The 25,143-nt window shown below is 41.1% G+C and overlaps 1 protein-coding gene and 1 pseudogene across 3 annotated transcripts in view; both read right to left on the bottom strand.

Moving 5' to 3' along the window:
- Positions 1–25,143, bottom strand: part of PLEKHG7 (pleckstrin homology and RhoGEF domain containing G7) — an 84,590-nt gene that overhangs the window by 29,318 nt on the left and 30,129 nt on the right. The window contains exons 5-10 of one of the 3 annotated variants that reach the window (XM_086399030.1): positions 14,886–14,984; positions 13,856–13,999; positions 10,117–10,212; positions 9,181–9,282; positions 5,466–5,579; positions 1,436–1,609 (exon numbers count right to left, since the gene is read on the bottom strand). In XM_086399030.1, coding sequence (XP_086255156.1) covers positions 1,457–1,609; positions 5,466–5,579; positions 9,181–9,282; positions 10,117–10,212; positions 13,856–13,999; positions 14,886–14,984 — 708 coding nt within the window. In that variant the 3' untranslated portion in view covers positions 1,436–1,456. Of the gene's footprint in view, positions 1–1,435; positions 1,610–5,465; positions 5,580–9,180; positions 9,283–10,116; positions 10,213–13,855; positions 14,000–14,885; positions 14,985–25,143 lie in introns of those variants that run through there. The other 2 variants (XM_086399028.1, XM_086399029.1) reach the window with 2 other exon arrangements.
- LOC147371402 (U6 spliceosomal RNA) lies at positions 9,757–9,857 on the bottom strand (annotated as a pseudogene).

Here is a 25,143-nt window from a genome sequence, read left to right as displayed (position 1 = left end):
CTTGTCAATGCCCATAAAGATAATGTACAGATATTTACAAAAACCAGCCCCACATGGTGTAGAGAGTAAATTCACCCCAGTGCAACCAGAGCCCAATTCCAGGCAGTCCATAAAATGACAAAGATGTTAAGTGAAAGTGTGTTAGCTGCTCAATTGTGTCTGACTCTGTGACCCCATGGACTGTAGCCCACCAGGCTCCTCTCTCCATGGAATTCTCCAGGCAAGAATACTGGAGTGAGTGGCCATTCCCTTGGGATTCCCAAGGGATCTTCCTGACCCAGGGAATGAACCTGGGTCTCCTGCACTGCAGGCAGATTCTTTATTGTCTGAGCCACCAGGGAAGCCCACAGAGATGTTAAGTTTTCCAACAACATTTACGTCAAAGCCTAGGAGAACCGAGGAGGCTGGTAGGCTACGGTCCACGGGGTCGCAAAGAGTCGGACACGACTGAGCAACTTCACTTTCACTTTCCTGCCCTGAACAAACTTTAAGCAAGTTGCTAAATTCTTCTAAGCTCCTGAAAAATGAGGATAACATCAAATCCTACAGGGTTTATTGTGCAGAGAAATCAGAGATGATTAGCATGCAGCACAGTGCCCGGCCATAGGCAAAGCTTGCGAACTAGTCAGTTTTAGTATTATCATTTTTGTATTTGTATCATTATTATTGTATGTATAATCATTATATATTATTATTATTAATTATCTGTGATGAAGTTTTGTTCTGTGCTCTGGGGCTGTGGAAGGCAGATTTACCTCCAAGCCCTCCCAAAGCCTCTCCCTGACCCTTCAACCTTTGTTTCATGATGCTAAGCGTTCCTTTGCAACAGGAAGTAGCCCTGAGGAGTTGTAAATAGCCCTGGGCGTAAAGTGCATTGGAGTATTTTGCCTGAAGACCTTTATCCAGGTTCTTTTATTGCCACCTATTGGTCATGTGATCTCACAAAGGTCACATAACCTTTCTGAGTCTCAGGGACATGTGGGGACACAATGTAATCAACTTCATAGATCTGTGGTAAGATTTAAAAGAGAAAGTTTGAGAAAGTGCTTGGCAGAGCATGATGCTTATAAAAGTATTACATGTTATCATTATATCAGTGCATCCTCCATTCTTTTTCCTAAATATCTTTGGATGCTATATATATCTCATACATGTAAACTTCTGTGTCACAATTGTTAAGGGATTTTCCACAGTTATTTGAAAATGGTGTCTGAACCTTGTGCTAGCTTGGGAGGGAGAGGAATGAACCTGGATTCTCCCCAGTCTGGGGAGGAGTCTGGAAGACTCTGCCAAGGAGTCTCAGGCAAGGAGTCTCATCCAACAGCTTCCAGAGACAAATTTTGCAACAAGATTATTCATGAAATCTAACAAGCTTTCAGGTTTTGGTTTGAGTACCAAAGAAAACACCGAAAGGCTAAAGCTACTAAAATAGGGCCATGGCTCTTCCCAACATCATTCATGCCACACCCAGGTTTCCTGGCACATTCTGGCCATGGCAAAGATGCTCTGATTCACAGCTAAAAGTTACTGGGAGCTCTGTGTGGTGGCTGTTCCTCCTATGGCTCTGAGGTGATGCTCTGGTAGGTGCTTCTTGTAGCTGCATGGGTTTCTGGAAAGGCACGGACCATTTTCTTGGGTCATAAAAAGAGCTGTGGCATAATACTGAAAGGTACATTTCAGACTAAAGATATGTCAAAATAAAACCCCCAAAAAACCAGCGGGGGCAGGGGAGTGGGTGGTGGTCAAAGGAAGTAGAGAAGTCTAGGAAAATTTTTTCCAGTTTTGCTTATTTGCAAACACTGAAGGTCCCGAGCACAAATCTCCTGTTCTGAAATGGGTGAATTTAACTCAGATGACCGTTATATCTACTACTGTGGGCAAGAATCCCTTAAAAGAAGTGGAATAGCCATCACAGTCAACAAAAGAGTCCAAAATGCAGTACTTGGATGCAATCTCAAAAATGACAGAATGATTTCTGTTCGTTTCCAAGCCAAACCATTCAGTGTCACAGTAATCCAAGTCTATGCCCTGACCAGTAATGCTGAAAAGCTGAAGTCGAACGGTTCTGTGAAGACCTACAAGACCTTCCAGAACTAACACCCAAAAAAGATGTCTTCTTCATTATAGGGGACTGGAATGCAAAAGTAGGGTCAAGAAACACCTGGAGTAACAGGCAAATTTGGCCTTGGAGTACAAAATGAAGCAGTTCAAAGGCTAACAGAGTTCTGCCAAGAGAACACACTGGTCATAGCAAACATCCTCTTCCAACAACACAAGAGAAGATTCTACACATGGACATCACCAATGGTCAATACCGAAATCTGATTATATTCTTTGCAGCCAAAGATGGAGAAGCTCTATACAGTCAGCAAAAACAAGACTAGGAGCTGACTGTGACTCAGATCACGAACTCCTTACTGCCAAATTCAGACTTAAATTGAAGAAAGTAGGGAAAACCACTAGACCATTCAGGTATGACCTAAATCAAATCCCTTACGATTATACAGTAGAAGTGACAAATAAATTCAAGTGATTAGATCTGATAGACAGAGTGCCTGAAGAACTATGGACAAAGGTTCCTGACACTGTACAGGAGGCAGGGATCAAGACCATCCCCAAAGGCAAAATGGTTGTCTGATGAGGCCTTACAAATAGCTGAGAAAAGAAGAGAAGCTAAAGGCAAAAGAGAAATGGAAAGATATACCCATTTGAATGCAGAGTTCTAAAGAATAGGAGAGATAAGAAAGCCTTCCTAAGTGATCAATGCAAAGAAATAGAGGAAAACAACAGAATGGGAACTAGAGATCTCTTCAAGAAAATTAGAGATACCAAGGGAACATCTCATGCAAAGATGGGCACTTTAAAGGACAGAAATAGTTTGGACCTAACAGAAGCAGAAGAGATTAAGAAGAGGTGGCAAGAATACACAGAAGAACTATACAAAAAAGATCTTCACGACCCAGATAATCACAATCGTGTGATCACTCACCTAGAGCCAGACATCCTGGAATGTGAAGTCAAGTGGGCCTTAGGAAGCATCACTACAAACAAAGCTAGAGGAGGTGATGGAATTCCAGTTGAGCTATTTCAAATCCTAAAAGATGATGCTGTGAAAGTGCTGCACTCAATATGCCAACAAATTTGGAAAACTGAGCAGTGGCCACAGCACTGGAAAAGGTCAGTTTTCATTCCAATCCCAAGAAAGGCAATGCCAAAGAATGCTCAAACTACCACACAATTGCACTCATCTCACACGCTAGTAAAGTAATGCTCAAAATTCTCCAAGCCAGGCTTCAACAGTACGTGAACCATGAACTTCCAGATGTTCAAGCTGGATTTAGAAAAGGCAGAGGGACCAGAGATCAAGTTGTCAACATCCGTTGGATCATCGAAAAAGCGAGAGAGTTCCAGAAAACCATCTTCTGCTTCATTGACTATGCCAAAGCCTTTCACTGTGTGGATCACAATAAACTGTTGGCAATTCTGAAAGAGATGGGAATACCAGACCACCTGACCTGCCTCTTGAGAAACCTATATGCAGGTCAGGAAGCAACAGTTAGAACTGGACATGGAACAACAGACTGGTTCCAAATAGGAAAAGGAGTACGTCAAGGCTGTATATTGTCACCCTGCTTATTTAACTTATATGCTGAGCACATCATATGAAATGCCAAGCTGGATGAAGCACAAGCTGGAATGAAGATTGCCAGGAGAAATATCAATAACCTCAGATATGCAGATGACACCACCCTAATGGCAGAAAGTGAAGAAGAACTAAAGAGCCTTTTGATATAAGTGAAAGTTGACAGTGAAAAAAGTTGGCTTAAAGCTCAACATTCAGAAAACGAAGATCATGGCACCTGGTCCTATCACTTCATGGCAAATGGATGGGGAAACAGTGGAAACAGTGACAGACTTTATTTTGGGGGGCTCCAAGATCACTGCAGATGATGACTGCAGCCAGGAAATTAAAAGACGCTTCCTCTTTGGAAAAAAAGTTATGACCAACCTAGACAGCATATTAAAAAGCAAAGACATTACTTTGTTAACAAAGGTCCGTCTAGTCAAGGCTATGGTTTTACCAGTGGTCATGTATGGATGTGAGAGTTGGACTATAAAGCAAGCTGACTGCTGAAGAATTGATGCTTTTGACTGTGGTGTTGGAGAGGACTCTTGAGAGTCCCTTGGACTGCAAGGAGATCCAACCAGTCCATCTGAAAGGAAATCAGTCCAGAATATTCATTGGAAGGACTGATGCTACAGCTGAAACTCCAGTACTTTGGCCACCTGATGCAAAAAACTGATTCACTGGAAAAGACCCTGATGCTGGGAGAGATTGAAGGCGGGAGAAGGGGACGACAGAGGATGAGATGGTTGGATGGCACCACTGACGTGTTAGACATGAGTTTGAGTAGGCTCTGGGAGTTGGTGATGGACAGGGAAGCCCGGCGTGCTGCAGTCCGTGGGGTTGCAAAGAGTCAGACACGACTGAGCGACTGTACTGAATAACACTTGGGACCCACAGCTGCCATGCTGGACAACTTCAGGGGCAGCATTTACGCTGGGTGCTATGATGTTCTCTAGGAGGGGCCGCTCACATAGAATACCACGGTAGTGGTACACCAAGCTTTGTGCAGTAGGACCTTGCTGGGACCAAATCCTACAAGAGCCAGACGTGTATCACAAATAAAGCCTCAATCCTTACTATAGTTTTCTCACTAATTTCTTCTAAAAACAAAACCAGTGGACAAATAAAACATTTTAAATCCCCAGTTAAAATGTCAGGAGGGACATTAGGTGATACAATGTTTCCAGATAAGCACTATTTAAAATCCTAATGCTGTTAGACCAAAATACTCAGGAGATTTTTCTCTAAATATCCCTGATATTTTAGTTATGTCAATAGGATGGGAAAGCTTTCGTTTTTGTTTGAAAACTAAACAAAACCATCTTGCAAACTGTTTATCACTGAAAGTCTTCCCTTATAATTGCACGTGCATCTTGAATTTCAGAAAACATTAATTCACAATAGGGGAGCAGGACGTGCTCTTTGTTGAAACACTTCTTGTACCGTTTTCTTGTGTCCATATTATATTTTAAGATGTTTGAAAAGTTAAAATGTATGAACAGCTTAAGTAAAACTGAAATATTCATGATGCTTTTCATACACTGTGGCATAAGATGTAAAGTTTGTAATATTTTGCAAATTTCGGTGCATTTTAATATTATTTTTACAATTATGAGCATTTTAATAAATTCATTTTTAAAACAAACAAAAAAAATAAATAAAATCCTAATGCTGAAGTGGATTACATGTTCCTAAGGAAAGTAGGTTTGTAGTTAAAATGTATGCCTGATCATTTATTTTCCTCCCGTTCCATTTAATTTGGGTCTAATAAATAGTTCCTAGTATCTGTTATATCCAAAGAGTCTCAGGAAAAATATAAAAGAAAAAGGTACTTTACTTTTAAATAAATTCCAAAGTCATGTCTCTGCTTCAGGCTCTCAAGATAAAAGACAGCGGCCGAGTAGTTCAGGCAGTAGGTCTGGTGGCTCTGACACAGGCTCCCTCGGAAATACTGCAAGGGGAGAAGGGCACAAGAGAGTGAAAGCATGCAAAAGCAGAGAGACCTGCTCTCCACTTTTATCAGTCACCAAAGTGGGGAAAGTTGGGGACACACCATTATCAACCATGTGTGCACGGAGAGAAGCAGGTGATCGTCGAAATAAACACTATTAAGCAATGGTATCCCCAAAATAAACCATTAACTCCTCAACTGGGAAGCTTGATGCTGGAGCTGAAGCTCCAATACTCTGGCCAGCTGATGCACAGAGCCAACTCACTGGAAAAGACCCTGATGCTGGGAAAGATTGAGGGCAGGAGGAAAGGGGGTGACAGAGGATGAGACGGTTGGAAGGCATCACCGATTCAATGGACATGAGTTAGAGCAAACTCAGAAGATAGTGAAGGACAGGGAAGCCTGGTGTGCTGCAGTTCGTGGGGTCGCAAAGAGTTGGACACAACTTAGTGGCTGAACAACAACTCCTCAATAAACTGTCTTTTTTTGCCTATATTTTTAAAAAAAATTCTATTTGGGACATGTTGATTTAATTCACCCTTTACCTGCACTTATGCTTTGTTGAGGCCTACACAGGCTGCGTGGTACCTGGTAACAGACAGTGCCTAAGCCTGTGTTCACAGTATGTGATTAAAGTAACAACATCTAACTTTTCATCAGATCTTCTGCAAAAATATCCACAAACTGGATTCTCCTGCCAGCTTCTAAAAAACAAATCTGGGGCACCTCATTAAGTGTACTGTTTCATAGCAAGCATTTTACGTACTTGTTTTACCTAATCTGACACTTGCCTTTCCCTTTCTTCACTATTCTTATGCAATGTCTTAAACTTGCTATAATGACTGCACATGCTTAAGTCGTATCAAATTTATATTAGAATAAGGCAGGTGGCCAGTGTGCAAGCACACACATTCACATTATCTAAATTACCACTGAGGGTAGGCCTGGCCATGGGACTTTCTGAGGCTGATGAACGTGAACAGATATGCCAGAAACTTGAAGAGTCAGTGAGCGTTCTGCCTCAGTCTTTTCTGTCTTTGCCCTGGAGGGGCGGGGGTGACATTCCAGGTGGTGGCTGCTCCTTCAGCAGGGGTCCCAGAGTGAAAACAGTGACAGAGCAGAACATGGTGTGATGGAGATGTGAACCAAGCCACTAAGAGCTGGAGTTTCTTTCCGTGGCACAACTGAGTTAACCTGACGCAGGCCTTTTTAAATTTAGGAAAAACTTTTGCAGCCCACCTTTGCACATCTGTAACATATCAGGACGCATTCATATATGGCTATCATTACAGACTTTCAGTGAAGAGTCCATGCTTCACTAGGCTGTGAGGACACGTATGCTATGGTCGGAACAGCTGTGTCCCCCTCCAACTCATGTGTTGAGTCCTAACCCCCAAGGTGATGGTATTGGAGGAGGTGGACCCTTCCGGAGACGATGAGGTCCCAAAGGAGAAGCCTCCAGGAATGAAATGAATGCCCTTACAAGAGAGACTCTGGCGAGCTCTCCGGCCCTCTCTGCTATGTGAAGAATACAATGAGAAGTCTGTGACCAGAAGAGGGCCCTCACATGACCCGGCTGCCACCCTGCTATTGGATGTCCACCCTCTAAAACGGTGAGACGTCGATTTCTGTGGTTTACAACCTGCCCAGTTTGTGGCACTTTGTTACACAGCCTGGGCAGACTAAGACAGACTACTTACGTGTTTTGATGAAAAGTTGTTATTTCTTCAGGCTATTCACTAAAAACTGAATTAAAAACTATTTTTAGGGGGCCAGGTCTTGTTGCTAACGTCAGCCTTCAGATGAATACTCCCAGATATGTCTGCCACAGCATTTATGTCCCAAGAGAGAGCCGCAACTACCCCTCACCCTTGGAGATTCTCCCAGACCAGCAGAGGAATGATGTACTTGGATCTATAATGGGTGTTGATGCTCTTTTGTGCTTCTTCCCATCACCATTAGAGGATGATGGCCAGGTTAGTCCAAGGAGATGGACCAGGTTAATCCAAGGAGCCAAGTGGAGAGAGCCTGCCAGTTGTCCTAGCCCTTGACAGAGTACAGAAATTATCAAGAAAACCAAGGGGACTTCAGACCCTGAACCAACACACATCCAAACAATCATGCTCATTATCTGACTTACTAAGGGCTCTGCCCTTTAACAAAAATAAAAAATGTGTAGCATGCAGTGGTCCTAAAAAAAATAATCTCTGACTCTAAAGGAATTGGGAGATCCTGAGATTTTAGCTGATTTCCAACACTTTACATTCGTTCTCCTGTTTTTCAAAGCTTTTCCTTATTCTAATCTGCTTTCAAAGTTCATTGAAGGATCGCCCCAGTTTATGCCTAGTTTTCTGCTTGTTTTGCCTTCCTAAATAGTCCTTGTTCATATCTCACCTCAAGCATCATTGCCTCAGGAAGAATTTCCTAGCTGTAACGACCTCACCATCTGCCCCAAACTAGAAGTTTCCTTGCATAATTTCTATGTATCTTTTTTCCCCAGCACTAATCTCAATTCTACTATATAAACATTGGTGTCATTAGTCGATTAATTTCTTTCCCACTAGAATGAAAACTCCCCCAAAGTAAGGGGTGTGTCTAATTCTGCACATTATCATGTACAGGTTATCAGCCCCACATGTAAGTGCTTCATAATGCACATTACTTTTTGCTTTTCAATTTTGATACTTGCCCTTTGCAAGAACATTAAACATAAACCTGAGTATAATTTTTACAAGTCAATACATCTTAATCTATATTTTAAAAAATGGATTAAATGGATTATAACAACCTGCTGCTGCTACTGCTGCTAAGTCACTTCAGTCGTGTCCGACTCTGTGCAACCCCATAGACGGCAGCCCACCAGGCTCCGCCGTCCCTGGGATTCTCCAGGCAAGAACACTGGAGTGGGTTGCCATTTCCTTCTCCAATGCATGAAAGTGAAAAGTGAAACTGAAGTCGCTCAGTCGTGTCCGACTCTTAGCGACCCCATGGACTGCAGCCCACCAGGCTCCTCCATCCATGGGATTTTCCAGGCAAGAGTACTGGAGTGGGGTGCCATAGATAGAAACAGGATTAAAAAGCTCAAAGTAGGGGAGAAAGTTCAAATTATCTACTCAAGGAAAAAAATAGCATTTATCAGACCAGGGGTACAAGTCTTCCTCCTTCCTCCTCCTTGAATACACAGAAGTCTTATTAAGGGTGCTGATGGATTTGAAGGTTTATTTTATTCCTTTCAGAAAGCCTGGCACTTTAGTTAGAACAACTACTGAACCATGTAATTTGCCTGCACAAACTATTGCTGTGAATATTGCTTTAAATTGAAGTCATTTGAAAAACAGACTTGGAAATGGCTTTTCCATGCATGCAGATTTTGTATTAATAAAGCTCACACAGGAGAGATAACAATGGAAAAACAGAATCTGAGACTTATTTTTGAAAATGTTGATTGGTGGAGAAAGGGATGTTTCCCTTGTGGGAGGGTGTTGGCAGAACTTTCCCAGAAATAACAATGATGATGATGGTCGAGAAAATATAAACAACCATCCTGAGACGTGGGTGAATTTATTACACAGAAGCTGAGATATCCCAAAGAGGATTTTACCTTTGTGAGCACAGAAATAAAATCCAACGATGGTGAAGTCTCACAAATGTCAACGTAGTCCTTGAAGATATGGAAAAGACTGTTCACAAAACCAAAGCTTGTCTAGGCCAGGGAGAAAGGAAAACAGAGGTAAGGGGTGGGTAAGAAATAAATATCCGGTGAACTTCAAATTTTGTTCCTACAGATGCCTCCTACTTCCAATTTATCTCCCTGGCAAAATTTAAAGATTTATCTTCCTCTACTCTCTAATATATTTTCTTATAAATGAATTCCTGTAGTATCTCTCTTCTCCTCCTTTTTAGAGGAAAGATAGCTTTTATTTATAATATATGTGATAAAGAACATTCATTTGAGACTAATCATTTATGATGATGGGGTACTTAGGAACATGTTTTTCTCTTTCTTTGTATTCAACATTATTTATTGAGGAAGCTCATGTACCCAACATTACTTATTCAGTCCTTCTATGCACGAGGCACTGAGGTCTTCTGGATAAAGCAGTAAACAAGATGTGTTCCTGAGTATACACTAGAAGGCATGTACTTCTAGAAGGGGTTCCAGAACTTGTACTCTAGAAAAAACATGGAACATTTCCTGAATTTGTGTGCCATTCTTGCACAAAATCCACGCTAATCTTTGTCTCATTCCAATTTTAGTACACGTGATGAACTGAGCATTATGATTATTTTCTTAAATAACCACAGAAGAATTGAAATGTTACTGAAGGCTAACTGATGGCTGCAATCTATTGGAAAGATTTCCTTCTTATTAACCTGAACTCCCGACCGTAAGACTATATGGAGAAGGAATATGGAAGAAACAATATTGCATACACCAACATGGAATACAAACCACAAAAAGAGACAAGCATAAATTTTCACAGTCCTCTGGTGATTTTTAAAACATGGCTACTGGAATCTTTCTACTTTGGCTCACCTGACTTAGCTCCTCCAGGTTTGCAAAAAGTCTCCATAAATCCACATCCAGGAGATATTCATGAGTCTGTAGATATTTTAATGTATTCATGAAGATCTTAAAGAAATAAAACACACATCACTTTTTGCTTTTCAATTTTGGTATTTGCCCTTTGCAAGAACATTAAACATAAACCTCCTGAGTATAATTTTACAAAACAACTTAGAGATCAGTATTTTCAATGGTTAGGAATTGTGCTAAACACAAATGATGACATTTAAGCTCCATAGAACATATGGGAAATGTGCTCTTCTGTATGAAGTAGTCGTTGCTGTGAGAGCCCCACCAATATTCCTGTAGAACATAATTTGTTCAAGCAGGCTTTCTCTCTTCCCAGTGCCAGAGAAATCTCCAAGGTTCTCTTCTTGCCAGCAGTACTTACTTGAGACTAAAACAACATTCATTCTCAGTTTTTATTTATTCCTTTCTCTACAAAAGACTTAAATGTCCTTTACTTTCAGGAAATTGAAAAGAGAACTAATGAGTGAATATCTGATAACTTGTAAGATGTTTAGATTTTTATAAAGCCATTAAATATTGATGAAACATTAAGAGAGGCTTTATGTTACTGTTACTTGATGTTTTCCTACAATAGGAAAACTACAGCAAGTCAAGAAAAAAACTACAATCCTCACAGATAACCTGTCCCTCATTCAATAAACTAAAGAGAGATCAATTTATTGAAATAGGAACACTCTGTATCAATAAGATGAAGCATTCGGAGGGACCAAATAAGTTAGGAATTACAGGTATGAAAAGATTGGGCTTTAGATCACCAATGTTTTCCAATTCCTATTTCTATATTACTTAATCAATGCAGTAAACGGTTCTTGAACTTGCATCAGAATCATTTAGAGGCCTTGTTAAACCAGAGATTAGCAGGCCCTACCCCAAGCCTTTCTGATTCAGTAGGTCTCTGATGAGATATGAGAATATGGATTTCTAACAAGTTCCCAAGTGATTCTGATGCTTTTGGTTCAGGGACTACACTTTGAGAACCACTGATTTAGAGCTTCCCGCAATCTAGGCAGCACCGTTGTCTGGAAGTCTGTCTATATCTAAGCATTTAAAACACATAGCGGTAAGAAACAGAAACCATGACTTCAGATAAATTGGAGACATTTAGAAGAAATCATCTTTGTGCTATAAGATTCTTTGCTTTAACTGTTTACAATAGCCAAGACATGGAAGCAACCTAGATGTCCATCAGCAGATGAATGGATAAGAAAGCTGTGGTACATATACACAATGGAGTATTACTCAGCCATTAAAAAGAATTCATTTGAATCAGTTCTAACGAGGTGGATGAAACTGGAGCCTATTATACATAGCGAAATAAGTCAGAAGAAAAACACCAATACAGTATATTAACGCATATATATGGAATTTAGAAAGATGGTAACGATGACCCTATATGCGAGACAGCAACAGAGACACAGATGTAAAGAACAGACTTTTGGACTCTGTGGGAGAAGGCGAGGGTGGGATGATTTGAGAGAATAGCATTGAAACATGTATTTTATCATATGTGAAACAGATCGCCAGTCCAGGTTTGATGCATGAGACAGCGTGCTCAGGGCTGCTGCACTGGGATGATCCTGAGGGATGGATGGGGAGGGAGGGTCAGGGTGGAACACATGTACACCCATGGCTGATTCATGTTAATGTATGGCAAAAACCACCACAATATTGTAAAGTAATTAGCCTCCAATTAAAATAAACTAAAAAAAAATTCTTTGCTTTATAGAATTTTTTGCCATTTAAGAAAAATATTGAGTCTTTCAGTGAATTTGAGTTACAAAATTCCAATTTACAAGCAACTTTGGGAAATTTATATTGATTGTGTAAAGGGAGGTACTCATATACTCTAAACACCAGGGAGGGGGGTTGAAAATAAACACTAATTGAGCTTCTTTTCAACAGAAAATGCTAATTTAAAAAGCTTATGTAGTTGACAGTGGGACAGAAGTTCCGTTTTGTTTATTAGGGCAAAGGAAGGCAGTGGAGCTCATGAGGTGAGTGCTCTGCAGTGAACATCTACTGGTTCCCACTCAGCCCCAGTGCTCCCCCTAACATTATCCCAGTTGTCACCTCAGTGTCTGCCCTTCCTCATTCCTTGAATGTGATCCCTTAAGACAATGAGCACCCTCCTTCCTTAACACGGTAGCTGGTTCAACAGTGTGCATGTGACTCAGACCAGTGCAAACTGAACGAAAATCAAGACTCTGGCTATGAATGTTAAGAAAATAGATTTCTGTCTCTTTCTTTCCCTCCCTCCCCTTTCTATTTCTTACTCTCTCCAGAGCCTCCAGGACCACAGCCACTCTGTGACTATAACAGAAGCTGGCCATAGGATGAAGCTCAGACCATGGAAGGCAGGCATGAGAGACGAAAAGAAATTCTGTCCTTGATTTTGAGCCCCTTGATCAAACCAACCTTGTATTCGCTCTCACCTCTGGGCTTTATGGTTACATGGGTCAATAATATACAGTCTTAGTTAACTAGTTTTCTATATCCTAACTGAAACAATCTCCAAGTTTCAACTTTCTAAGTGTCTTTCCTATTTACATTTTGCTGGTAAAGTACTTGGCAACGACTGACACAATAAACATTACAGTAAATAACTAACATTTGTATAGCACTTGAGAGATTTCTGGTCATCAGAATGATCATATCTTATGGTATTGTTATCCCTCTTGTAGCTTAGAGCAGGAATAACAAAAGACATGCTGTGGGATAAATCAGGTCTGCTGCCCATTTTTGTAAATAAGATATTATTTTAACACAGCCACATACATTTCTTTACAAATTATTTATAGCTTCTTTTGTACTGCAACGCAAGAGCTGAGTAGTTGCAATAAAGACCACATGGTTGGCAAAGCCCAAAATATTTACTATCTGGACCTTGACAGAAAGAATCTTCTGTTTTATGAAATGGAAGACTAGACTTTAAGTTCACAAGGCAAGTCAGAGGCAGACCAGGACTTGAACTCATGTCTCCCAACACAGTGCCTTTCCCTGGGTATGAGAGATGCCAGGACTTGAAAGTGCTTATGGGCAGAGGCAACCTTGGGAGCAATGTGGTCCATCCTCCCCTGTGGTCTTAGAAGGCATTTCCTCCCTTTCTATCCCTTGCCCTGTGCTTCTTCTACAAGGAGTTCTCTGCTCAGAGCCTCCCCAGACCAGGACCAGTGCACTGTACAACTTCAGGGGCACTGTTTTCATGATAGACATCATGAACACACTGTATAATCCAAGCCCCTTGTGTTACACATGGATGGTTGTCCTGGAAATCTCTGACTGTGGCTCCATGGCAGACAAAGCGTCTGGCACTGAACATAAGGGAGTAAAAGAGCCCAAAGAGCAAGCTGACCAGAGAGGGAATGGCTGCCTTGAGGGTGGCTGTGAGCTCCCTGACCCAGAATAGTGTGCAAACACAGGGTGCGCATCAGGCAGAAGAGAGTCAGACATCACACGGACAGCTGGACCAGTTTACTGAGAAGGTCTCACCCAATCCTCAGAGTCTATGTTTAAGAAAAGAATGGAGAGAAACCAAGTTGCAGATAATCAAAGATAAATAAAATTTCCTTAGGATCCCCTGAAAGAGGGGAGCCTCCCACCTTTCTTCAGCATGGAAAAAAGAAACAAGTCCCCAAAGAACCAATGTTTTCCATCTAACAAAAATTAAAGCCAGCATTACCATCTTAAGAACTAATAAATGGTCCAAAAAATAAGTGCATTCACTCGTGAAGAGCTCCCACACGGCCTCTTGTTGCTTTCTCAAGTCTAATTGATTAGTAGGAAGTTTCTGATGCATTTCCACGACTTCATTCCAGGTCTTATCCTGTATGTGGGAGAAAAAGGGAGAACAAAACGTTTCCACCTTGATGGGTTGACCTGTTGTCCTTTCTTGGATGTGTAGTGCAACAGAAACAAGCAATCTCCCAAATCATGATTTCCCATTGCAAGCCCCAGGCACCCCTCTGGATGAAAGTGAAAAAGTGAAGTGTTAGTTGCTCAGTCCTGTCTGACCTTTTGGGATCCCATGGACTGCAATCTACCAGGTTCCTATGACCATGGAATTCTCCAACTGGAGTAAGCACACATTCCCTTCTTCAGGGAATCTTTTCAACTCAGGGATTGATCTTCCTGACCCAGGGATTGAACCCGGGTCTCCTGCATTGCAGGCAGATTTACTGTCTGCGTCACCAGGAAGCCCATCCCTCGGGGTAGAGTTACCCAAACCACAGTTCTCTCTGCACGACTTTGGGATATCAATTCCTCCCATGCATGGGATGGACATGTTATTTACAGTTTAAAAAGAATCCCAAACCCAGAACTGGGAAATCTGATCCAGGTTCCACTAGTAACATTTGCTGAAATTAACTACTGAAGAATCATGAAATGAGAGTTTAAAGAGACCATCAGGAATTGTCTTATAAAAACCAGCTTATTTGTCAAATGAGGAAATGAAGGCCTAGTGAGAAGAGCTGTAACATTTGTATAGGACTTCTTGGTCTACAAAGTACTCTCATGTCCATTACTTTATTTAAGATAAAATGACTTTCCCGAGGTTTCAATGTGCTTTACAGAGAGCAGACCTCCTTCTACCCCAGTCTGGGCTTCTCTCAGGCACTTTGCTATTCTTATGAACAATGCAATAATCTGACATCTTATAATACTGACGAAAACAAAAAAAGAAGCCACACAGAAAGCAAATCAGGAGATACCTTCAGGGTGTGGAACTCATAGTCCCTGAAGTCTGTAATCTTCAAAGAGGACAGGCAGTCTTCCAGATCAGATATATGCTTGTTCTTGTCTTTGCCCTGCTAAGAGATTGTAAAGAACAGGATTTTCAAACTTGAATTCTTTTAGTGATACGTCTCTGGTAGCTTCAGCATCTTTGTTTCACGGTCCCACATGTAGGAGATCAGGCTGCGCATTTTGTCTATGAACCACTAACAGGTGAAAAGCCGTTTCTGAGCCAGAGTCTGATCCACAGGAGTTCAGAATGTCAGACATGAAGGAGAAAGGCTGGTGAACATGGCTGATCCAAACCTCTCATTTTTACTAAAAAAAAAAAAAAAAAAAAAAAAAAACCAGAGCCACAAAAGCAGAACAGCCATATAGCAATTAGATGGATTTCTGTCTAGTGTGCACCCTGCAAAAGTTAGTCCTTCACAGTCTAACTTTTCTGATGGACTTTACCATCAGAAGGGGCCTTGGAGATCTTAGTTCAACCCCTCATTTAGCAGATGACTAAATAAAGTCCAGAGTATTAAAGCAACTTCCCAATACAGTAATTCTCAGCTGGAGAATACCACGATATGCTAGAAACTCTAGTTTCCTTAGATTGGAACACCTACTTATTTTTGTTATAATTTTTATTTTAAATAATATTAGTTAAAAGAATCAGGTTCAAAGGTAATATACGGTTGCTGTAGAAAACTGAGGAACAAAACCACAAAGAAAAGCAAAGTTACCTGTAATCTCCACTGACTCCCCCCACCCCCAGGTAATTATTGAAAACATTTTTCTATGTAGAGGATCATGTCATCTGCAAATAGTGAGAGTTTTACTTCTTCTTTTCCAATTTGGATTCCTTTTATTTCTTTTTCTGCTCTGATTGCTGTAGCCAAAACTTCCAAAACTATGTTGAATAGTAATGGTGAAAGTGGGCACCCTTGTCTTGTTCCTGACTTTAGAGGAAATGCTTTCAATTTTTCACCATTGAGGATAATGTTTGCTGTGGGTTTGTCATATATAGCTTTTATTATGTTGAGGTATGTTCCTTCTATTCCTGCTTTCTGGAGAGTTTTTATCATAAATGGGTGTTGAATTTTGTCAAAGGCTTTCTCTGCATCTATTGAGATAATCATATGGTTTTTGTTTTTCAATTTGTTAATGTGGTGTATTACATTGATTGATTTGCGGATATTGAAGAATCCTTGCATCCCTGGGATAAAGCCCACTTGGTCATGGTGTATGATCTTTTTAATGTGTTGTTGGATTCTGATTGCTAGAATTTTGTTTAGGATTTTTGCATCTATGTTCATCAGTGATATTGGCCTATAGTTTTCTTTTTTTGTGGCATCTTTGTCAGGTTTTGGTATTAGGGTGATGGTGGCCTCATAGAATGAGTTTGGAAGTTTACCTTCCTCTGCAATTTTCTGGAAGAGTTTGAGCAGGATAGGTGTTAGCTCTTCTCTAAATTTTTGGTAGAATTCAGCTGTGAAGCCGTCTGGACCTGGGCTTTTGTTTGCTGGAAGATTTTTGATTACAGTTTCAATTTCCATGCTTGTGATGGGTCTGTTAAGGTTTTCTATTTCTTCCTGGTCGAGTTTTGGAAAGTTGTACTTTTCTAAGAATTTGTCCATTTCTTCCTCGTTGTCCATTTTATTGGCATATAATTGTTGATAATAGTCTCTTATGATCCTTTGTATTTCTATGTTGTCTGTTGTGATCTCTCCACTGTCATTTCTAATTTTATTGATTTGATTTTTCTCCCTTTGTTTCTTGATGAGTCTGGCTAATGGTTTGTCAATTTTATTTATCCTTTCAAAGAACCAGCTTTTGGCTTTGTTGATTTTTGCTATGGTCTCTTTTGTTTCTTTTGCATTTATTTCTGCTCTAATTTTTAAGATTTCTTTCCTTCTACTAACCCTGGGGTTCTTCATTTCTTCCTTTTCTAGTTGTTTGAGGTGTAGAGTTAGGTTATTTATTTGACTTTTTTCTTGTTTCTTGAGGTGTGCCTGTATTGCTATGAACTTTCCCCTTAGGACTGCTTTTACTGTGTCCCACAGGTTTTGGGTTGTTGTGTTTTCATTTTCATTCGTTTCTATGCAAATTTTGATTTCTTTTTTGATTTCTTCTGTGATTTGTTGGTTATTCAGCAGCGTGTTGTTCAGCCTCCATATGTTGGAATTTTTAATAGTTTTTCTCCTGTAATTGAGATCTAATCTTACTGCATTGTGGTCAGAAAAGATGCTTGGAATGATTTCTATTTTTTTGAATTTACCAAGGCTAGCTTTATGGCCCAGGATGTGATCTATCCTGGAGAAGGTTCCATGTGCGCTTGAGAAAAAGGTGAAATTCATTGTTTTGGGATGAAATGTCCTATAGATATCAATTAGGTCTAACTGGTCTATTGTATCGTTTAAAGTTTGTGTTTCCTTATTAATTTTCTGTTTAGTTGATCTATCCATAGGTGTGAGTGGGGTATTAAAGTCTCCCACTATTATTGTGTTATTGTTAATTTCTCCTTTCATACTTGTTAGCATTTGTCTTACATACTGCGGTGCTCCCGTGTTGGGTGCATATATATTTATAATTGTTATATCTTCTTCTTGGATTGATCCTTTGATCATTTCATCGCAGCACTGTTCATCGCAGCACTGTTTATAATAGCCAGGACATGGAAGCAACCTAGATGTCCATCAGCAGATGAATGGATAAGAAAGCTGTGGTACATATACACAATGGAGTATTACTCAGCCATTAAAAAGAATACATTTGAATCAGTTCTAATGAGGTGGATGAAACTGGAGACTATTATACAGAGTGAAGTAAGCCAGAAGGAAAAACATAAATACAGTATACTAACGCATGTATATGGAATTTAGAAAGATGGTAACGATAACCCTGTGTACGAGACAGCAAAAGAGACACTGATGTATAGAACAGTCTTATGGACTCTGTGGGAGAGGGTGGGAAGATTTGGGAGAATGTCATTGAAACATGTGAAATGTCATGTATGAAACGAGATGCCAGTCCAGGTTCAGTGCACGATGCTGGATGCTTGGGGCTGGTGCGCTGGGAAGGCCCAGGGGGATGGTATGGGGAGGTTGGGAGGGAGGAGGGTTCAGGATGGGGAGCATGTGATTTTTTTTAAAAAAATAAAATTAAAAAAAAAAAAAGAAAACATTTTTCTTATTGTATTTACAATTAATTTTTAATGGTATCACATTCATATATCCTTTTGAAACTTACTCTGTTGTGACTTTTTAATTTTTCTGCTCTTGCAACATCATGAATTACTCATTTTAAGAGTTCATTTTAGCAACTAAACCAAGAAGAAGCTATCAAATAACAATGTGAGGCTCTCCAAAGTCAACTTGGCTGCCTTTCAGACAAATGTTTATCACAAACAACATTTTAACTTGCTGTATTGCTTCAGGGTGCATGATGCTGGTGGACATCATTCAACTTTAGGTAAAGGAGCCAGAGAAGGAAGGTTTATCTGCTATTGTGGGGATGTAGCTCCCTGTGTGTCGGAAAGACAATCCTATAATAATTTCAGAAAGTGCTAAAGGGCCATGGCTGAATTCTCTGCTAGGGTTATGGCACCAAAAGAAGAAACTTATTAGAGACTTATTAACTTCATAGTAGCAGAGAAATCTTGGAGCTGGTTGGGGACCTCCTACAGCAATTGGGACATGTGCCTTTTGTTGATGTCTGAAACCATAGTGACTGCATGTTGTGGAAATTAAAAATCAGCAGTCAGTTGGAAAATAAGGAAGCTGAGGCAATGGAAGATGCATTGGACATGGGGAACGTGGGCGCCAGCCCTCTACCTTGAAGAACACTCACTGTGGCTTTCTAAGGATCTGACCAACCTCCTGACCAAAGTGCTTGGTGGATATGATAGTGAGAAAGGAAGGGACAGTCCTCTCAAAGGAAACATTAACTCTTTAGAGTTACAGACCCATTGCTGGAAGCTGTACTCCTTCCACTATGGTGGCACTGGCTTCTGGTGGAGAGGCAATGAGAAGATATTAAAGGTATTTGAGAGAACATAGAAGATAAAGAAAATAAGTCAAGGTTAATTCTCAGGGCTTGAATTTAATAACTAAGAGGTGGGGGGACTTTCAAGATGGTGGAGGAATAAGACAGGGAGATCAACTTCCTCCCCACAAATACATCAAAAATACATCTGCATGTGGATCAACTCATATAGAATACATTCTGAATGCTGGTAGGAGATCCTTGACTTCCAAAAAGGCAAGCCAATTTTCTCAGAACGAGGTAGGGCAAAAGATAAAGATTTAAAAAAAAAAAAAAAAGGATTTTGGGACAGGGACCAGCACCCTGGGGAGGGAGACTGAAGGAGGAAAAGTTCCAACATGTTCAGAAACCCCCTCATGGGTGAGGACAAGGGGGAGTTTTGGAACCTCAGAGAGGAACAAAGCAACAGGTGGTCAGAAGGCAAAACAGAGAGAATTCACCACAGAGTTCGTTGCCAAACAGCACTTCCCAGCTGAGACGTGGCTTACACTCATGCCCACTGCTGTGAGTGGGGGCTGGGTGCTCAGGCTTCCAGGAAGAGCACCAGTGTTGACTGCTCTGAAGATATTCTGAGAAGGCTAGTATGACACAGCTGAGGCAGTCCAGGTGAAAGACTGTGCCTCTCAGAGAGGCAAGAGATTGTTGCAGCCGGGAGCCTCTGACTCCTTGCACTGGCGGATTGCAGGAACTCACCTTCAAAAATGATACAGGTGGGATGAGCAACAGCTGTGAGTTGCCCAACCCCTGAGGGAGATACATACAGAAGAACCGTACAAAAAAGGTCTTAATGACCCAGATAACCATGATGGTGTAATCACTTCCCTACAGCCAGATATCCTTGAGTGTGAAGTCAAATGGGCCTTAGGAAGCATTACTACAAAGACAGTGGAAGTGATGGAATTTCAACTGGGCTATTTCAAATCCTAAAAGATGATGCTGTTAAAGTGCTGTGCTCAGTCTGCCACAAATTTGGGAAACTCAGCAATGGCTAAAGGACTGGAAAAGGTCACTCTTCATTCCAATCCCAAAGAAGGGCAATGCCAAAGAATGTTCAAACTACCATACAATTGCACTCATTTCACGTGTTAGTAAGGTAATGCTCAAAATCCTTCAGGCTAGACTTCAACAATATGTGAACCAAGACCTTCCAGAAGTACAACCTGGATTTAGAAAAGGCATAAGAATCAGAGATCAATTTACCAACATTTGTTGGATGGTAGAAAAAGCAAAGGAATTCCAAAAAAAAATCTACTTCTGCTTCATTGACTATGCTACAGCCTTTGCTTGTGTAGATTACAACAAACCATGGAAAAGTCTTAGAGATGGAAATAGCAGACCATCTAATCTGCCTCCTGAGAAACTTGTATGCAGGACAGGAAGCAACAGTTAGAACTGGACATGGTTATTTAGCTTATAAGCAGAGTACATCATACAAAATGCCAGGCTGGATGAAGCTCAAGCTGGAATGAAGACTGCTGGGAGAAATATCAACAACCTCAGATATGCAGATGATACCACTCTAATGGCAGAAACTGAAGAGGAACTCAAGAACCTCTTGATGAGGGTGAAAGAGGAGAGTGAAAAACTGGCTTGAAATTCAACATTCAAAAAAACTAAAATAATGGCATCCAGTCCCATCACTTCATGGCAAATAGATGAGGAAACAATGGAAACAGTGACACACAGGGCTTGGGCTCCAAAATTACTGCAGATGGTGACTGAAACCATGAAATTAAAATATGGTTGCTCCTTGGAAGAAAAGCTATGACAAATCTAGACAGCATATTCAGAAGCAGAGACATCACTTGGCCGACACCAGTCCATACGGTCAAAGGTATGGTTTTTCTAGTACTCATATATGGATGTGAGAGCTGGACCATAAAGAAGGCTGAGCACCCAAGAACTGATGCTTTCGAACTGTGGTGTTGGAGAAGACCCTTGAGAGTCCCTTGGACAGCAAGGAGATCCAACCAGTCAATCCTACAGAAAATCAACCCTGAATATTCATTGGAAGGACTGATGCTGAAGCTCCAATACTTTGGCTACTTGATATGAAAAGCCGTCTCACTGGAAAAGACCCTGATGCTGGGAAAGATTGAGGGAAAGAAGAGAAGGGGGTGACAGAGGTTGAGATGGTTAGATGGCATTACCGACTCAATGAACATGAGTTTGAGCAAACTTTGGGAGACAGTGAAGGACAGGAAAGCCTTGTGTGATGCAGCTAATGGGGTAGCAAAGAGTCGGACAACTTAGTGACTGAACAAGAGGTAGATATGCCTGGCCAAAGCCACCACCAACACCAGTGAGCACCAGTGGCAGAACTAGACGCAGCTGCAGATTATGATCCCAGAGTGGGGAAGGCAAGCCAACTGGCCACTGCCAAAGACAAGGAGAAGGCCTGAGGCAGGGGACAAAATACTGCTGCTGTGGTCCCAACGCTAGAGGTAGCAGCTGTCATCAGGCTGTGAGCCGGCACAGGTTACAACCCATACCTTCCTGGGAGCCTATGCAACTTAGCTCTACTGAGAGACACAAGACCTGAGGCCAATTCCTCTGGGAGAGGGCACGACCCACCTCAGACTGTGGAAACTTCCCATAGGCCTTGGCTGCAGTAGGCACTCCCCATCTGAGGCTTCCAAAGCCCTTCTTCCCAGCCCGACTGAGAAAGTGAGTCTTAATGAGCTGCTACTTCTGCCCCCTCTGGTCTAGGTGGGGAAGACACTTGAGGGTGGCCTACAAACAGAGGTGGGCCCCAAACCAAAGTGGAGCACCAGAGGCTGTGTGAATAAAAAAGAGGAGGGGAATTCACTCCTGTGGCCATAGGTGCAGCAGATTAAATCTCTATTAGCCTGAGACTCTGGACTTTAGGGGCAATTGTGGATTTGGGGAGCAACAGGTGAGAGTAAGGCCAGATCTGAGTCTGAGCTGACCCCACAGCATCCACAGCAGGTTCAGAGACTTTCTGAGCACTACTGGAGGACTTTCGGAGTAAGCAGTGTGGAGAGGGCAATGGAGGGCTCAGGAGGACATTCTTCTTACTCCACTCTCTCCTTTTGTATTGTAATGTTGTTCTTTATCATTCCTTTACTTTTTACTTTTTTACTTTTTCCTTTTTAAAAAGCATCTTATTTTAAAATAAACTTACTTTTTTCCTATTTTTACAGTACTCTTTAGTTATACTGCATTTCTCCCCCATTTTTGATTTTGTCGTTTTGTAGTCTAGTTTTTAGTATTCATTCTCATTTATAGATTTCTTTATTGGCTTGACTGTTCTCTTTGTTTTTGACTCCTGTTTTTGTTCTTTTTTCTCTATTTTCTCTCTTCTCAAGTCTGTGAGTTTCTTTGGGTGTTCTTGGTTGGTGAGTGTTGCTTTCACCAACTGTCTTGGAGTTTTGTCTTCTATGTGGCCTGTGAAGTCTTGGTGCTACAGTAAGAGGTCATGCTTGAATCTCCAAGTTGGAAGACCCGAGTCCAGGACTTTGGACCACCAGAGAATCCCCAACTCCATGAGACATTATTTGGCAAGAGTTCTCCCAAAGGCCTTTATCTCAACACTAAGACCAGGTCCCACCCAAAAGCCAGTAAGCTTCAGTGCCAGATGCCTCAATGCCAACCCTTCAGCAAAACAGGAATATAACCCTGCCCGTTAGCAGACAGGCTGCCAAAAGCCACACCAAGCCCAGAGACACCCCAAACACACTGCTGGACAAAACACTGCCCTTCAGAGACAAGATTCAGTTCCATCCACCAGATCACAGGTACAAGTCCCCTCAATCAGGAAACCTTCACAAGGCACTGGTCCAATGCCACCCACTGGGGGCAGGTTTCACAAATAGGAACTATGACCTTCCAGCCTGTAGAAAGGAGACGCCAAACACAGCAAACTACACAAAATAAAAAGACAGAGAAACATGCAGCAGATGAAGGAACATGGTAAAAACCCACAAGACCAAACAAATGAAGAGGAAACAGGCAGTCTACCTGAAAAAGAATTCAGAGTAATGATAGTAAAGATGGCCCCAAATCTTGAAAATAAAATGGAGGCACAGATAAATAGAATGAAGGCATGGATCAAGAAGATATAAGAAATGTTTAAAAGGACCTTCAATGAGAAGAACAATAAGAAAGTCTTCTTAAGGGAACAATGCAAAGAAAGAGGGAAAAACAATAGAATGGGAAAGACTAGAGGTCTCCTCAAGAAATTAGAGATACCAAGGGAACATTTCATGCAAAGATGGACACAATAAAAGACAGAAATGGGACGGAACTAACAGAAGCAGAAGATATTAAGCAGAAGGGCCAAGAATACACAGAAGAACCATACAAAAAGGTCCTAATGACCCAGACAACCACGAAGGTGTGGTCACTCACTTAGAGCCAGACATCCTAGGAGAATGAAGTGAAGTAGGCTTTAGGAAGCTTTACTAGAAACAAAGTTAGTGGAGGTAACAGAATTCCAGCTGAGTTATTTCAAATGCTAAAAGATGATGCTATTAAAGTGCTACACTCAATACACCAGCAAATTTAGAAAACTCAGCAGTGGCCATAGGGCTGGAAAAGGTCAGTGTTCATTTCAATTCCAAAGAAGAACAATGTCAAAGAATGTTCAAACTACTGCACAATTGTGCTTATTTCACATGCTAGTAAGATACTGGTCAAAATTCTTCAAGCTAGGCTTCAACAGTATGTGAACTGAGAACTTCCAGATATACAAGCTGGATTTAGAAAAGGCACAGGAATCAGATATCAAATTTCCAACATCCACTGGATCATAGAAAAAAGGACTTTCAGAAAAACATCTCCTTCTGCTTTATTAACTATGTCACAGCCTTTGACTGTGTGTATCACAACAAACTGTGGAAAATTCTTCAAGAGATGGGAATACCAGACCACCTGACCTGCCTCCTGAGAAATCTGTATGCAGGCCAAGAAGCAATAGTTAGAACCGGACATGGAACAACAGATTGGTTCCAAATCAGGAAAGGAGTATGTCAAGGCTGTATATTGTCACCCTGCTTATTTAACTTCTATGCAGAGGATACCATGCAAAATGCCAGGCTGGATGAAGCTCAAGTTGGAACCAAGATTTCCAGGAGAAATATCAACAACCTCAGATATGCAGATGACACTACCCTAATAAGCAAAAAGAGAAGAGGAACTCAAGAACCCCTTGATGAAAGTGAAAGAGGAGAGTGAAAAAGCTGGCTTAAAACTCAACATTCAAAAAACTAAGATCATGGCATCCTGTCCCATCACTTCATGGCAAATAGATGGGGAAACAATGAAAGCAGTGACAGACTTTATTTTCTTGGGCTCCAAAATCACTGCAGATGATGACTGCAGCCATGAAATTAAAAGATGTTTGCTCCTTGGAAGGAAAGCTATGGCAAACCTAGACAGCATATTAAAAACCAGAGACATTACTTTTCCAACAAAGATTGGTATGGTCAAAGCTATGGTTTTTCCAGTAGTCATGTATGGATGTGAGAGTTGGACCATAAAGAAGGCTGAGTGATGAAGAATTGATGCTTTTGAATTGTGGTGTTGGAGAAGACTCTTGAGAGTCCCTTGGACTGCAAGGAGATCCCACCAGTCCATTCTAAAGGAACTCAGTCCTGAATGTTCATGGAAAGAATGATGATGAAGCTGAAGTTCCAATATTTTGTCACCTGATGGGAAGAGCTGACTCATTAGAAAAGACCCTGATGCTGGGAAAGATTGAAGGCAGGAGGAGAAGGGGACGACAGAGGATGATATGGTTGGATGACATCATTGACTCAATGGACATGAGTTTACGCAAGGTCTGGGAGATGGTGAAAGACAGGGAAGCCTGGCCTGCTGCAGTTGATGGGGTCACAAAGAGTAAGACAAAACTGAGTAAATGAACAAGAACAACAGAAGAAAAAGAGGAAAACAAAGGGTCTGAGAAAATATTTGAGGAGACTATAGTTGAAAACTTCCCTAACATGGGAAAGGAAGTAGCCACCCAAGTTCAGGAAGTCCAGAGAGTCCCATACAGAATGAACTCAAATAGAAATATGCTAAGACATATTAATCAAACTAATGATAGTTAAATACAAAAAATATTAAAAGCAGCAAGGTAAAAGCAAAAAATAATATATAAGGGGATCCCCATAAGGCTAATCACTGATCTTGCAACAGAAATTCTGCAGGTCATAAGGGAATGGCAGGATATACTGAAGA

This window comes from Bos grunniens, chromosome 5 (assembly GCF_055505025.1).
Source record: "Bos grunniens cultivar Pamir isolate PY7600 chromosome 5, Bosgru_T2T1.0, whole genome shotgun sequence".
Taxonomy (NCBI): domain Eukaryota; kingdom Metazoa; phylum Chordata; class Mammalia; order Artiodactyla; family Bovidae; genus Bos; species Bos grunniens.
This window is presented reverse-complemented; position numbering and strand designations above follow the sequence as displayed.